Raw genomic sequence first — 13,372 nt, forward strand, 5'->3', positions numbered from 1 at the left:
TACCTTTAGGACCTACTAATTGGGAAAAAATACTTCAGGACCCCAAATTATCATGGACTCCTGCTCCTAAGTGAATTTGTGTTTTACTTACATTCGCATCTGTGGGTGTTCCTTAAATCTGGTTTCAGCCTCTGATTCTCCATTATCACCTCACCTCCTTATCTCCCAGTAAGACAACCTCCCTCTCAACTTTCAATTCAGTCTCTGTACTTTAACTGGACTTAGGTACTGGTTTAAGGCCTGACCTCACATTTGCACGTGACCATGGTGGGCCAATCAGAGTCTCCTCTTCCCACATACGGTGTCCAAGCTTTAAGGATGGGTTTTCCTCTACATCAGTGTCCCTCAAATCCTGGAACCAGAGGAAAGCACAACTGAGGGATAGATGGGGAGAAGATGATGCTGTTTGAGCCCTAGATGCAGCCAGCGCTTAGGCTTCCCTGGTATATGAGCTGATACATTGTATGACATTTTTGGTTAAAGCCTATTAGTTGGCTTTCACTTGGAACATAAACAACAAGTGATGTGTCTTTGTGAACTTGGTTAAGTTACACAAGCCGTATTTATATTCATGTATGCTGACCAACAGCTCACAACAACACTAGGTTCCCTATCCGTCTGCTTTTATCAGCCCGAGCCCGAGATAGCTTGGCATTGAATAGTCCCATTTAGGGACTGGAGGAAGCAATTTATCATGAGTCACTGCCCTAAAATATACTTTCCACCCACATGCCCTGTCCCTGGAATTCAGTAGCGATGGTGGGATTCTCTGGGGTTCATCCTGGCTCTCTTCAAATGGTTCTCCTTTGGAGTGTGAAGTCTGTGGGGAAAGGCAACAATTAAGCAAAAGCACCTGCTTTTGCCCAGAGAGCTGGCGAAAGAGATGTTGAGAGGGGCCGGATGCCCCGTGGAGCCCTGGGGGCTGTGATGGTGAATCTCATTGTTCTTCAAATTATCTGAAGTCCATGCAGATTCCCTGTCCGAAGTCCATGCAAATGCCTCCCTCTTAGGATGTTTCAGGCAATGAGAATCTTTCTAGTTTCAAAAGGATTCCAGAGAAAGAAATTTCACTACCTTTTTTTTTTTTTTTAAAGATTTATTTATTTGGGTGGAGGAGGGGCAGAGGGAGAGAGAATCCTGAAGCAGACTCTCCGCTGAGTGTGGAGCTCCACGCAGGCTGATCCCAGGACCTCGAGATCATGACTGGAGCAGAAACCAAGAGCTGGTCGCTCAACCAGCTGAGCTACCCAGGCGCCCCTCACTACCCCGTTTTGATGTTTAACTTGTAGAGGCCCTTTCTTCTGGAGGTTCCTTTGGAAGCCAGTGGATACGGGATTCAGTGTAGACAAATTTATGTAAAAATCCCAGCTCCCAGTGGCATAGTCTCTTTGCAGCTTCTGGGGCAAACTCACAGCACATATGTTGACCTGTAGGAGGTCAGTTTATTTCATAAGGAAATCACATGTGGAGAATGAAGAAGTGGTCTAACATTCACCCAGTAAGATCCCTGAGTCATCACTACGAGCAGGGTCTGGTACTAGGCCCTGGGGAGAGGAAGGAGATGTGATTCTTGCCTTGTCAGGGTTCCTCCCCTAATAGAGAACTGCGGTGGGGCCTTCACACTGATGTGCTGTCTTTCCCTCTGCTCCATTTAGGGAGAACACCTAGAGGAACGGGGCCTTGGTACATAACCTCTAAACCAGGACTCGGTCTGGGCTTGAAGAGGCCTGATGAAGTTTCTGTCTCTTATTATGGCCTTTTATTATGGTTTCTTCTGGTAGTCCTTATAGCCTGGGCCCCAGAACCAACACAGGTGGCAAAGAGCTAGCCCTGCGGATCTGCAGACCAGCAGTGAGAGACGGCGCTGGCCCAGCTGGCAGAACATTCCGGTACAGCTGTCCTGGCCATCCTGCAAGAACTGGTGTTTCAGTCCACTGGGTTTGGGGATGGTTTCTCAGTTAGCATTGTGGTGGCGAGGGATACCCAGTACACATACTCACTCCTTCATTAGGCTCCTTCACATTAGGCAGTAGAGACCCAACATAGCCATGTGGTAGATAAAAAGAAGCTTATTGCTCTCTCGTGTAATCATCTGGTTAAGCACGGCAGTCTGGGCTGGTTTGGTGGATCACGTGTCAGGGAGCCAGGCTCCTGTTTGGTGGCTCCACCATTCTGGGGTGTTGCCCACATCCACGTGAAGTCTTTATGCTGCTCACAGGTTGAAGTCTCAATTTCCTTTGGCCCTGGAAGCTGGAACCGTCCATGGTGTGGTGGCAGACCCCTCTCCAGCACTACCTGGAATGCAGAAAGCCTTACCTTGAAGCACGGTTCCGCTTCCGCTTCAGGCCTCTAGGACTTCTCCTCTTCTTGAAGGAGGGTGCTCCCCACCTCCACCCCCAGGGGTGCTCTACCACCATCCCCCAGGGCTCAGCAACATCTCACCCCCACTAGGACCAGAGCTGGTCATGCCTGGTGTGCCCCAGGACCGAGAGGCCCCATCTTCCATGGGGGCGGCCACCAGCCAGTGTGACCCTCTGGGACTCCCAATGGTAAGAACCTGGCGGAGCCTTCTGGTCATCTTCAGTCTGCCCTGCCCTGCCTTGCCCTCCCGCCCTCAAATCCCTGCTGACCTGCAGTCCTGACAAAGCCAGAGAACCTCAGCTTCCGCCAGCTCCCGGCTCTCTTTGCCCTACTTCAGTAGTTTGGTGAGCATAAGAGGGCGATGGATTCTTTCTTTCTCTAAATGCTAACCAGCCTCCTCCGAGCCCTCGTCTTCATTCAGCCTGGCTTGGCCTGTGAAGACTTGAACAAACACAAACATAGTTTTGAGCAGCTCTGGGCCACATCCTTAGTAGAACCCTAGCCTCCCTTAAAGTGCTGGAAGCCCACGAACCAGGTTTCACAGATTCCCTTGACAGCAGAGTTCTGCCACTTAACAGCGTACCTGTGTGAAATCTGGGAAGTGACGAGGAGCTGGAAGCCATTCTGTCCTCGTCTTCAGGGACAGATGCGCAGGCTGCACGCGGGACTCCATGCTCCCCGCTAATCACCTGGCTGGGGACTTTGGGGCGCTGCTGTGACCTCAGCAATCTTTTTAGGGACAGCAGCAGCTTTGGATTTATGGAGACCAACTGGTAAAGTCACGGGAAAGCTAGCAATGCAGTCCCCCAGGCCCCGATGTTCACCAGCGCCAGCCCCCACAGTGATTAGCACCAGTTACGTGTACGGACATCGATCATGACCTGAGCTGAAACCAAGAGTTGACCGTTTAACTGACCGAACCACCCAGGCATCGCAGGAGTGGAGGAATTCTTGCCTTTTTCAAAGATTGCACCGCGTTATCCCCTGGAATCATGCAGCTATGATCGGTGTTGGTGAGGAAGGTGGTGGTAGGTCTGGTGCTGGGCTGTGCTGGAGAGAGCCAAGCAGCACACATCTGACCCTCAGTGGGGTCAGGAGACGCGAGGGCGGTATGAGGGCTGTACAAGCGAATGGGTAAGTGGCCCCAACACTATGTTTTCTGCAATCAAGGCCTGAGGAGGGCAGTCTTGGGTAATTACTGCTCTCACATGTTCTTCTTTACCCTAGCCTTCAGCCCTTCCCTGCCAGCTACCCAAGGGTTGGGATTTTTTTTTTTTTTTTTTAAGAAAACAAACCAAAAAAACCCCAATGTGAATTATCTACTCCCTTCGAAGGGTGAAGAACCCTCAATTTGCCAAGACAGGGCACACATTTTGTGCACGAGATCGCGCACTTGGGAAGGAAGTTAGGGTTTAGGCCTGCCGTGGAGCTAGGCTCAGTGATTCAAATATTCTGGCAATGCCAAAGCCCTTACGGGAGGCGCCAGAAATAGATGATCTTCTCTGGGCAAGAGGTCAAGTGTGTTGTGAGTTACTGATATTTGGTGAGCCAGGGAAGAGAGCACCAGAATAAACTGCTCATTGATTTAATTACCCAGTCTACACCCCCTGAAGATATGTTTTCCAGTTTCCAGAGACTGATTTGCTCAGGGAAATGAGGGAGCGACACCACTACTCATCCTCCTTTGCCCGCGCGGCTCCAGGACGCCGGCACCCACGAGGGATTCTAGCTTCAGTCCTGCTCCTTGTGCCTGTGGTCCCTGTTCTCTCAATAATACATGTTTAACTGGTTCCATTTTTATTCCTTACCACGTGGCTAGAATTGGTTATGAACTTATACATTTTAATATGAGAAAAATAAGTATTTTACAGGCAATGCTGAGAAGCCAATATCAGAAAATAAACTCTGTAGGCGGCCTGAGGCAGGCTGGGCTCACTCGGTGACGGTCTCTGCGGCAGTCTCACTCTCCTCACCCAGCTCTTCAGCAGTCGAATCTGTGGCCTGAGTCTTCTCTGCTGTGGCTTCACTTTTCTCTCTGCAAAAAGGAGAAGAATGCCAAAGGCTTTTACTCTGCAAAGGGACAGTTCAACTTTCCATAGTTTCCTCATTTGATATAAGAACCGTAAATCAGGTACCCTGGTTCCTTGTTGAAAATCTCATCCTCATCAGAAGAATCCTTGTCATGTAACTTCTGTGCCATGTTTTTCTTGCGTGTGGCATTGAGAGGTCTGTACATGTCCCGAAGCCAAAGTGGCCGCCTTCTCCAGAAAAAGCCCTCCTAGAAAACAGAAAGGATGATGTTAATTCTGCATTTCCCGTGCTCTCTGCAGCCATGGGGCTTTATCCTGCTCAGATTTACCTGATTCTCATTTTCGGATGAGCATCTCTTCCGCAGCAGAGACCGAAAGAAGCCCCTTGGAGGAAATATATGCACAATTAGTGACTCATGCCGTATTCCATAACTCTCACAACGTGTATCTCTGGTCTTATTAGGACACCTCCATCCAGAATCACAGGAAGCAAAATCACTACAGATCTGGGATCTTGAAAATAATCCCAAGCATGTTGGGCTTCCAGAATTTTCCCACATCTATCCATAACAGCCCCACAATGTCTCTGGGGAGATCTTTGCATGTGGCTCGACATGGAATGCAGGCAGGATTTTCATCCCGCTCACCTGGGACCTTGGCCAAGTGCCCTCATGCAGTGAACAAACTGGGCAACTGCACAGAGAAAGCACCTTACTCTCTCCAGAAGCATTTTACAGTGGGCCCCAATGCACTCAGTCTCATAGGCATCATTTGCTGGGGAGCAGGAAGGAGAGGTGCTTTTATGTTCCTAGTTGCTTTATCCTGCAAGTTGAATTGCACCAAGAAAATGCCCGAGTCCAACCAGCAAAGTTATCTAGCTCACTGCCTTTCACACTGTAGGCTGTCACTGATGAATGAGTCGTGAAATGAGCTTAAAGGTCACAACCAGCACTAAAACACAAAATATTCTTTTTGAATACAAACAGTATAGAAAAAATGAGAGCGTATGGTAAGTTTGTCTTAGAAACTGCTCAGGTCTCTACGGTATGTGTGTACTGAGTTGTGACATAAAATGTAGCTCGCAGCCCACGGGCAGTGTAGTCAGAGAGGGAGTGCCCAGCTGGAAAGGAGTCATCTTCTGACACTCCACTAGCAGTATGACCATGGGACAATTTACCTTCCCCTGCTTCTTCTCCATTTCCTTATTATAAAAGGAAGAGACAAACTATTATCTAAGGCCTCTCCCAGTTACAATTCTATGGGGCCTGTACAAAGGGAATGGTGAGTGGGGACTTGAAAGCCAGGAGGAGGAGGAGGAGGAAGAGGGAAGTTTTCCTGCCACTTTATAGGAAGGAGTCATATATTCTGCCTTCCATCAGCCTTGAAGACTAGCCCTCTTTGCCCAAGATTTTGTGGCCCTCCCTACCCTTTCCCTGGAGCCTCTGAGAAGGCCTGATGCGCACTCCCAGCAGGAACCAGCACCTCCCCATACCACCCTCATTTTTAAAAAGACTGGTGATCAGGGCACCTGGGTGGCTCAGTGGGTTAAAGCCTCTGCCTTCAGCTCAGGTCATGATCTCAGGGTCCTGGGATCGAGGCCCGCATCGGGCTCTCTGCTTGGCAGGGAGCCTGCTTCCTCCTCCCTCTCTCTCTGCCTGCCTCTCTGCCTACTTGTGACCTCTATCTATCAAATAAAATAAATAAAATCTTAAAAAAAAAAAAAGACTGGTGACCAGCAGATGCTCTGTGCCAGTCTCCTCCTAACTCAGGTTTGGCTGGGGAGCTAATTTTGCTGGATCCAGGAAAAGCATTAGGCCAAATAAATGTTCTTTCTGCCTTTCGTGGTGTCCTGGGAGTAAAATAAGGGAACTGAAATAGAGAGGAGTTCTAAAATCTAGTTCTAAATTTCTACTTTAACAACTGCCAGACTATTATTTACCTTGAGTTTCCTTCTTTACCTTCCTCTGATGCTGTTCTATGAGAATAAATCTGTTTTGGAAGAAAACATGATCACAGTTACCCATCTCGATGACCACTGCATCCAGATCTTTTTCATTCCTTTGTATTTTAGGTCTTATCTAGCCAATGAGAGGATAACTTTTTTGAGGACCGGAATTCTGTTTGCTTAATAGTCCTCTGCTCTTCCACAATACCTAACTTGGGATCTTGTGTGCAGCTGGCAATACATTTTATTGGTGGTTTTAGATGACATTCAACAGATAATTCCTAATACAAATTCTAAGAAGAAGGAAAAGAAAAGTATCTACCAGAAACCTAAGCAGCAGCATTGTTTTACAGTCAAGGACAAGAGTGGGATGCCCATTATTCTGGCTACTATTCATCATTGTTGAGGAGGTCCTAATCAATGCAGTAGGAAAAATGAAGTATTAGGAAGAAACAAAACATATTTACCTATGAAATTATGAACAACCCAAGTGGCCCAAGAGAATCGACTAAAATTTTACTTAAGTATGAGAAGTCAATAAGATGGCTAGATACAAAATGGAGAGCTCAACATGCAAACCACAATAGTGATCCTACATTCCATAAATAGCTAATCAGTGAATGGAAGAATGATCCCATTTACACTATCATTAAAAGGCATCAGGTACCTAGGAGTAAACTTACAGCAAAGAATGGGTAAGACCTATGAGATGAAAATATTAAAACTCTTCTGAAGGACATTAAGAAGAAATGAATACGTGATGAGAGATAGCATCTTCCTAGAATATTGCAAAGATGTCAGGTCTCCTCAAATTAACCTATAAATTCAAAGTAATCCTATTCAAATCCCAAGATAGCTTTAAAAAACAACAACAACAACAACAAAAACTGGTCGGAAGACATTTGGTGGAGAAAATATGCAAGCCTAGCTACAAAATGAGAGAAAAAGAAGAAAAGAGCAGGAGCTTACCCTACCAGACATCAAAATATGTTATTATAAAGCAACTGGAATTAAGTACATAGTGTGATACTGGTACAGGGAAAGAAACTGGATTGATTGAGTCTAGATAAAAAATAGTATTTTAGATCAGTGAAGAAAGAATGAATCGTTCAATAAAAGATTTTAAATTAACTGGATCTTTATGCAGGGGGTGAAAAAAGTTAGATCCCTTACCTCAACCATCCCCCAAACCAAAACAGATTCTACACATATTCAAAAATGTAAATAAAAACAAATGTTATAAGAGTATAGAAGAAAACAGTATAGAGGCAGCAAAGGCCTCATTAACAAGACCCACATCCCAGAAGGCATGAGGACTGGCAGATATGGTCCTTGCCCATCATTCTTCATAGTCCTCGCCCCCTTCCCCCCTGGATTGTTGGTCTTCCTGTTGATTTATAGAAATATATTAATCCTTTTAGTGGCTTTCACTGAATTTCAATGTTTTAAATATTTGTCAGTGTTTTCATCTTTAAGGAGACAAAATGGTGGAACCAGAGCACAGGCTTTGCAGTCAGGCGAAATGGGGTTCTGCCTTGGGTTTTGCCACTGGGGCCTTAAGCTGATTTCCCTTTTAGGTATCAAAGAAGGATGGCAATATCATCCTCACAGGGTTGTGGGGATTAAATCGGGTGTGGGAAATTCTTCCTATGCTTGGCATAGATCAGTGCCAAGTTTGCTAATGGTGTCACAGACAAGATGATCAAATCTATCAAAGGTTTCTGCTCGTGGTGTCAAATCATAAAGCTCTTTCCCACCACAAGATGATAAAAATATTGCTTCTGTTTTCCTCTAACAGTTTTATGGGTTCTTTTTTTTTTTACATTTACTGAAATATGTTTAAGGTGAGAAATGAGGCTCTGCTATTATTTTCCTCCTAAATAATCAAGCAGTTGTTCTATTACCATTTACTTCTTTTCTTCCACTGATTTGAATACTAAAAGGTAACGTTTCAAAAGTCCTAGGAACACATGGGTCTGTCTATTGCTGGATTCTGTATGCTACTTCAAATAAATATTAGGCTGCCTTATTGCTCATTGTGAAGTCGACATAATGCCTCATCTCTCTTCCTTTGAACGCCATTATTGTCTACTACAGGAAAAGCACTGCATGGTCTCCGTCCTCAAAAAGCGCATCATCAAAATAAGGAGAGGAAATAATGCAACCACATAAATACAAGCAAAAGGCTAAACTACATAGAAATTAAAAACAGCAATAAGAATTTACAGACTTCCCTGAAAGCTTTGGCTTTCAGCCACAGGCCACCTGAAGATACAGATACTGGACAATGGCCAGTGATATATCTTCCCAGAGACCTTGGTAAGCTGACCCCATGCCAGTTCCTAGACTCCTGGGCTCAGCAGTCAGACTCTGTCCTTAACAAAAGCAAACTCACTTCTTCCTATAGAGGCAATCTCACTTTATCAGTGCCCCAGGATGGATCAAAATCAGAATGCCGGGTTATCACTTGACAATGGGAAATATATCTGTTCCGCAGATAGGGCATCTGTGTCTACATGGTTGGGAACTAGCTCCCGGGGACACTGGCCTCCATGGCGCACTGAAACACAATTAGAAGGCTACTTGGTGAGAAGAGAATTAGAAGGAAAGTAACAGCTGAATCCACTGTTTGACAGAAAGGACTGAAGTAGCCAGATCCATCCATCTCCCCAAGAGGCACAGCCACACTAGTGGGCTTAACGCTCATATGCTGCTTGAGGGGCCATGTCTACTCTTGGGGAAGCCTAGGATGGGCACGGCCCATGGTGGGCTCTTCCTCACCATTTCTATGTTTTTACTACTGACCAACCTTTCTGCAGGCAGACATGTTTCTCTTTAGCAGTTCATATATCCAGTCCATTTTTACTTAAGTCTGATAAACCAGGAAGCCACTTGATGCTTACATAGCTCTGCTGTGCTCCATGTTTTGATGTTTGGTGTTTCTCTCTTGGGGAGCTGCCTTTTAAAAAGTTGTTTACCTTATTATTGTTTTCAGGGGAGGGGAATGCATCAATATGGACCCTAAGAAATGGTGACAAATCTCACAGAAGGACTAGGACCAGGAGGGCTGGAGAGTTCAGGGAAGGCTTTTTGGAGAATGATGAACTTGTGTTGACTTTTGAGAGACTCATGGTACTTCCACAGGCAGAGCGAATTAAGAGGGAATTTCAGATGGGCAAAGGCACAGACCAAAGCAGGAATGGGCATGGGGTGACTAGGGGGTGGTGAGGGGTGGCTTTGGCTGGGACGGAGGCCTGCTAGGACAGTAGAAAAGGTAAACGAGGTAAATGAGTTTGGATTGGTGGGATAAGTCAAGACTGTCAACTTGTTCAATCATTCTTTAAAAAATGTTAGCACCCGCCTGTTGGGAAAAGGAAGAAGTCATTAAAGGATTGAAGGAAAGGTAAACAGGCAAGCTCCAGCAACAGACTATAAATCTGACGTACTTTGAGGTAGCCTGCTACAGGATTTGGGCTTCAGTGTTTGAACTGAACCTATTCACACAACACCTTACACAGTGGAGGAGAAAGCTGCTAAGTGAATCTAATGAATCAACAAGATGACACTTTTATCTGTAAGTTATGTCCTTTCTTCCAGGATGGCTGATGGTTCCAGGAGGGCAGAGAGACTTCCTCTGTCATCATTTCAGCCAAGGAAAGAAATCAGTGGCAGTCTGAGACTCACGGGTGAGTACATCGAATCGACATAATTTTGAGTTGAAGAAATGTTACTATCATGTCAACTCTGGCCTTCTTAAACTTAATGTCTCAGTCTAATGGCTTGTTGCCTTGGTTACAATCCACAGATCTCCAGGCAGTGGGGGGTTCTTTTAAAATTCCCTGGAATATACTTGGCAGTAAAGGAACAAAGCAGATTTCAGTCCTCCAAACTGAAGAGGAATATCAAGTAGTAGTAGGTGGGAAAGTGGCTTTGATTTTCAATTTGTGGGTTCTGAATCAATTATAAAGATAGAAGATATTCTGGAAATCTGAATTAATGGTTGTCCTTACCTCAATGAGACAGAAAACTATAATCAAAATCATCACTACTACAGTCACAGATATTGCCAAGATGAGTTTGTTGTTATAGCCATAACCTGGAACTTCTTTTGTGAGCTAAAAAAAAAAAATAAAGAAAGAAAGAACAGGTTTTTATTTTTTAGAGAACAAAGAGACAGGATGGAAAGCTAACTATTCTTCAGCTACTCTAAAACCCCATTCTTTCAGATGAGTGCCTTACAGATTCTTAAGGAACATACCAAATCTAAGGTGTTATGTAATCTTATCATCAGCATTTTCTTCAAAAATTTATTTATCTTGTATGTTAGGTCCCCTCCTCATATACCCTGGGGATAGTGGCACTAAATGAGCAAAGTGGCAGGTCATGTGTCTCAGCCAACGTTACCTGGCCAAGACAAGACCCAGACTAGGCCACCCCTGGTCTTCGGGCTTGGGCGATTTCATGGCATTTCCTAAACTGACTCAAAGTCCAGATCCTATGTTTCAGGAGTTTTCCTCACCTCACTGGACTCCTGCCCTTTCTGTTCACTCTGGACTTCTGTGCTCTCGTTGATATAGTTCTCAGTTTTCCATTGGTCCGTATCCCACTCAGCCTTGGACACCTTTACTTCTTGCTGCTCACTGAGAAGCTTCATCAGGAGGCCTGTTCTGGAGATGAGCTTGGCACAGGCCAGTTGCACGTGGGTCTCGGAGCAGTCCATTTTCAAAGTCCGGATAACATGAGAAATGAGCCTTCTCACATCATTGTTGGGGATGAGGGACCGTAGCTGCTGGTTTAGCTGAATTTCAAATAGATCCCCTGTGGCTGAGTGCTTCGACACAGTGAACTCTGTGGACTTCGGGGGCAATTCGGTGCCCATGTTGTGGTATTCCCATTGTGTTTCATTGGTTTGTTTAACAGTTGGCATAAAGTTGTCTCTGGTGGCTGCAGAATGTGCCCTGGGAAGATTCTCATGGTTCCTGAATTCAGGGAGGGTTTGTTCTGGCACCGTCTCTTCAAAAACATTCTGCGTAGTAGTGTTTTCCACAGTAGTGTTTTCCCTAAGAGGTTCTGAAAGAGTAAATAATTCCGGAAAAGGATTTTCCTGAGAACTCATTTCTCCTGAAGATGAAAAAGCCTCCCGCGAGGGGGAATTTATGAGGCTCCTGACTGCAGAGAATGGAGGCCTCTTTGCCAGCATCAGTATATTTCTGAGAGGACTTTTCTTTTTGAATTTTCGATTCCGTTTGGCCTTGGGTTCTCTGTGGACCACACGTGAGTGAGGTTTGTGAAAGATGTACTTCTTTCCGGAATGTGAGACTGGTCTGGGAGCCTTCAGATTCTTAACTCTAGCATTTGCATCCTCTAAAACAAAAATAGTGTAGGTTAAGTCTTTTGATTTGTTTTTCACCTCAGGTAGGGATTTTGGAGCAGTGGAGGCAGGAGGCCTGCCCAACGAGTATTGTTTCAGGAAGGAAGAGACTGCTGCCTTGTGCTCCTTTATGAATGAAGGCTCTGTATTGAAGGAGTCCCCCACTAATTTCTTGGGCCTCTGCGCCATGTGAAGCTGCTCCAGCTCCCTTGTAGATGGTCTCCCGAGCCTTCTTTCTTTGGCCACGTTCTCCACAAATGGCTGGGCATTCTGTTTCTTCTGGTTTCTCTGACGGCGCAATTCTTTGAAGTACCTTTTCCGTAGGCCCTTGGGGCCCTTGATGACCTTTTTCACTCTCAGCATCTTTTTCCCTACATGCTCAGCCTTGGCGAGGCTCTCTTCCTGAGCTTGGGCAGTTTCCAATTTCTTTGGAAAGATCTGGCGTTTAAATTTGGGACCGAAAAGACCGGAATGTATAAGCATGGCAATTTTTTCTTTTTTTTTCACCTCATCAATTTTTTCTTGAATTTCTGCATCTAACAAATTTTCCAGAAAGTAGAGTTTCTTCAGTTTATTTTTGTAAGTTGAATTATTGGGTCCAGGTTTAAGAGATAGGCTCCCTGTGTTGTTTGTCAAGGGACCTGTGGGCTTGTCTCCATCTTGTACATTTGAAAACAGAAGTTTAATAAATGGTAATAATGTTGATTCTACATCTTCTAGATTTCCCTCTGAGAAATAAGGCAATATGTAATTCAGTGCACTAATAACATCACTTTCATCATTGAAGTCTAGCTGCTCATTGATAAAGGCTAGACTGACGCTATTTTTGTCTGAGGATGCCTTCTCTGGCTCAATAGTCAGCTCAGTACTGGTGCTCTTCTTCCGGGCTTTTAATACCTTCATGAATGAGCCTTCTGTATTCCTTATAGATACTTCTTCATCTATCAACAAAGAAGAGACTAGTTTTGATAATGAAAGACTGCTAGTACAGCTTTTTGTCAGTCGACAGTCCTATATCCCAGTCAAATAAATTAAGAATCGGCAAATATATGAGTACCATTTAGAGAGGAGACAAACTCAAACTCTAATCTATGGCTGGCAACAACAAAAGGAGAAAAGGATGTTTTTTTGAAAAGGTGGCTATTTACTCAGAAACTTCCATAGTGTGAATAACTATATTTGGGATAATTCCTGGGGTCCCCAAGGCCCGATTGCCCAGTACTCAAGAAAAAGTCAAGGCTGGAAGACACTCAGCTAAACTGTGCGCAGATCTACAGTGACTCCTGGCATTCATATACCTCATCCTGTCCTGCTTCAGATGCAGAGGGAGCATGAGGTGTCCTCCTTCCTTTCTTCAGTGTGCTTGTGTTCTTACTGCCATCACAGATGCCCATGACTGCACCCCCTGTTATAAGTCCTCATCTGGATATGCCTTCTCTAGCTACCCACCAATTCCTTGCTTGGTCCACCTCCCATATATTGCAGTTCATATAACTCATAAGCTCTAATCAGAAAAAACCCCACTATGTCTACTCTGGCTCTTTGTTTAAATGTGGGCAGGGATCTGGGATGTAGGTTAAATTTCCCAGGTATGAGAGATATGCCAATGTGGAATGTTTAATAAATTAAGGGAATGATACTTGAGGTCTTAAAATGCAGAAGGGA

The 13,372-nt window shown here is 45.0% G+C and overlaps 1 protein-coding gene across 2 annotated transcripts in view; it reads right to left on the reverse strand.

Moving 5' to 3' along the window:
* Positions 1-3,759: 3,759 nt before the first annotated feature.
* The window catches only part of LOC101684593 (leucine-rich repeat-containing protein 37A2), a 52,321-nt gene continuing 42,708 nt past the window's right edge, over positions 3,760-13,372 (reverse strand). The window contains exons 9-14 of one of the 2 annotated variants that reach the window (XM_045080821.1): positions 10,856-12,648; positions 10,347-10,451; positions 6,331-6,380; positions 4,721-4,775; positions 4,497-4,639; positions 3,760-4,396 (exon numbers count right to left, since the gene is read on the reverse strand). In XM_045080821.1, coding sequence (XP_044936756.1) covers positions 4,294-4,396; positions 4,497-4,639; positions 4,721-4,775; positions 6,331-6,380; positions 10,347-10,451; positions 10,856-12,648 — 2,249 coding nt within the window. In that variant the 3' untranslated portion in view covers positions 3,760-4,293. The remainder of the gene's footprint in view (positions 4,397-4,496; positions 4,640-4,720; positions 4,776-6,330; positions 6,381-10,346; positions 10,452-10,855; positions 12,649-13,372) is intronic. The other variant, XM_013046017.2, reaches the window with a different exon arrangement.

The sequence above is a fragment of the Mustela putorius genome, unplaced genomic scaffold (genome assembly GCF_011764305.1).
Source record: "Mustela putorius furo isolate JIRA1106 unplaced genomic scaffold, ASM1176430v1.1 tig00000487_pilon_pilon_pilon, whole genome shotgun sequence".
NCBI classification, from domain to species: Eukaryota; Metazoa; Chordata; class Mammalia; order Carnivora; family Mustelidae; genus Mustela; species Mustela putorius.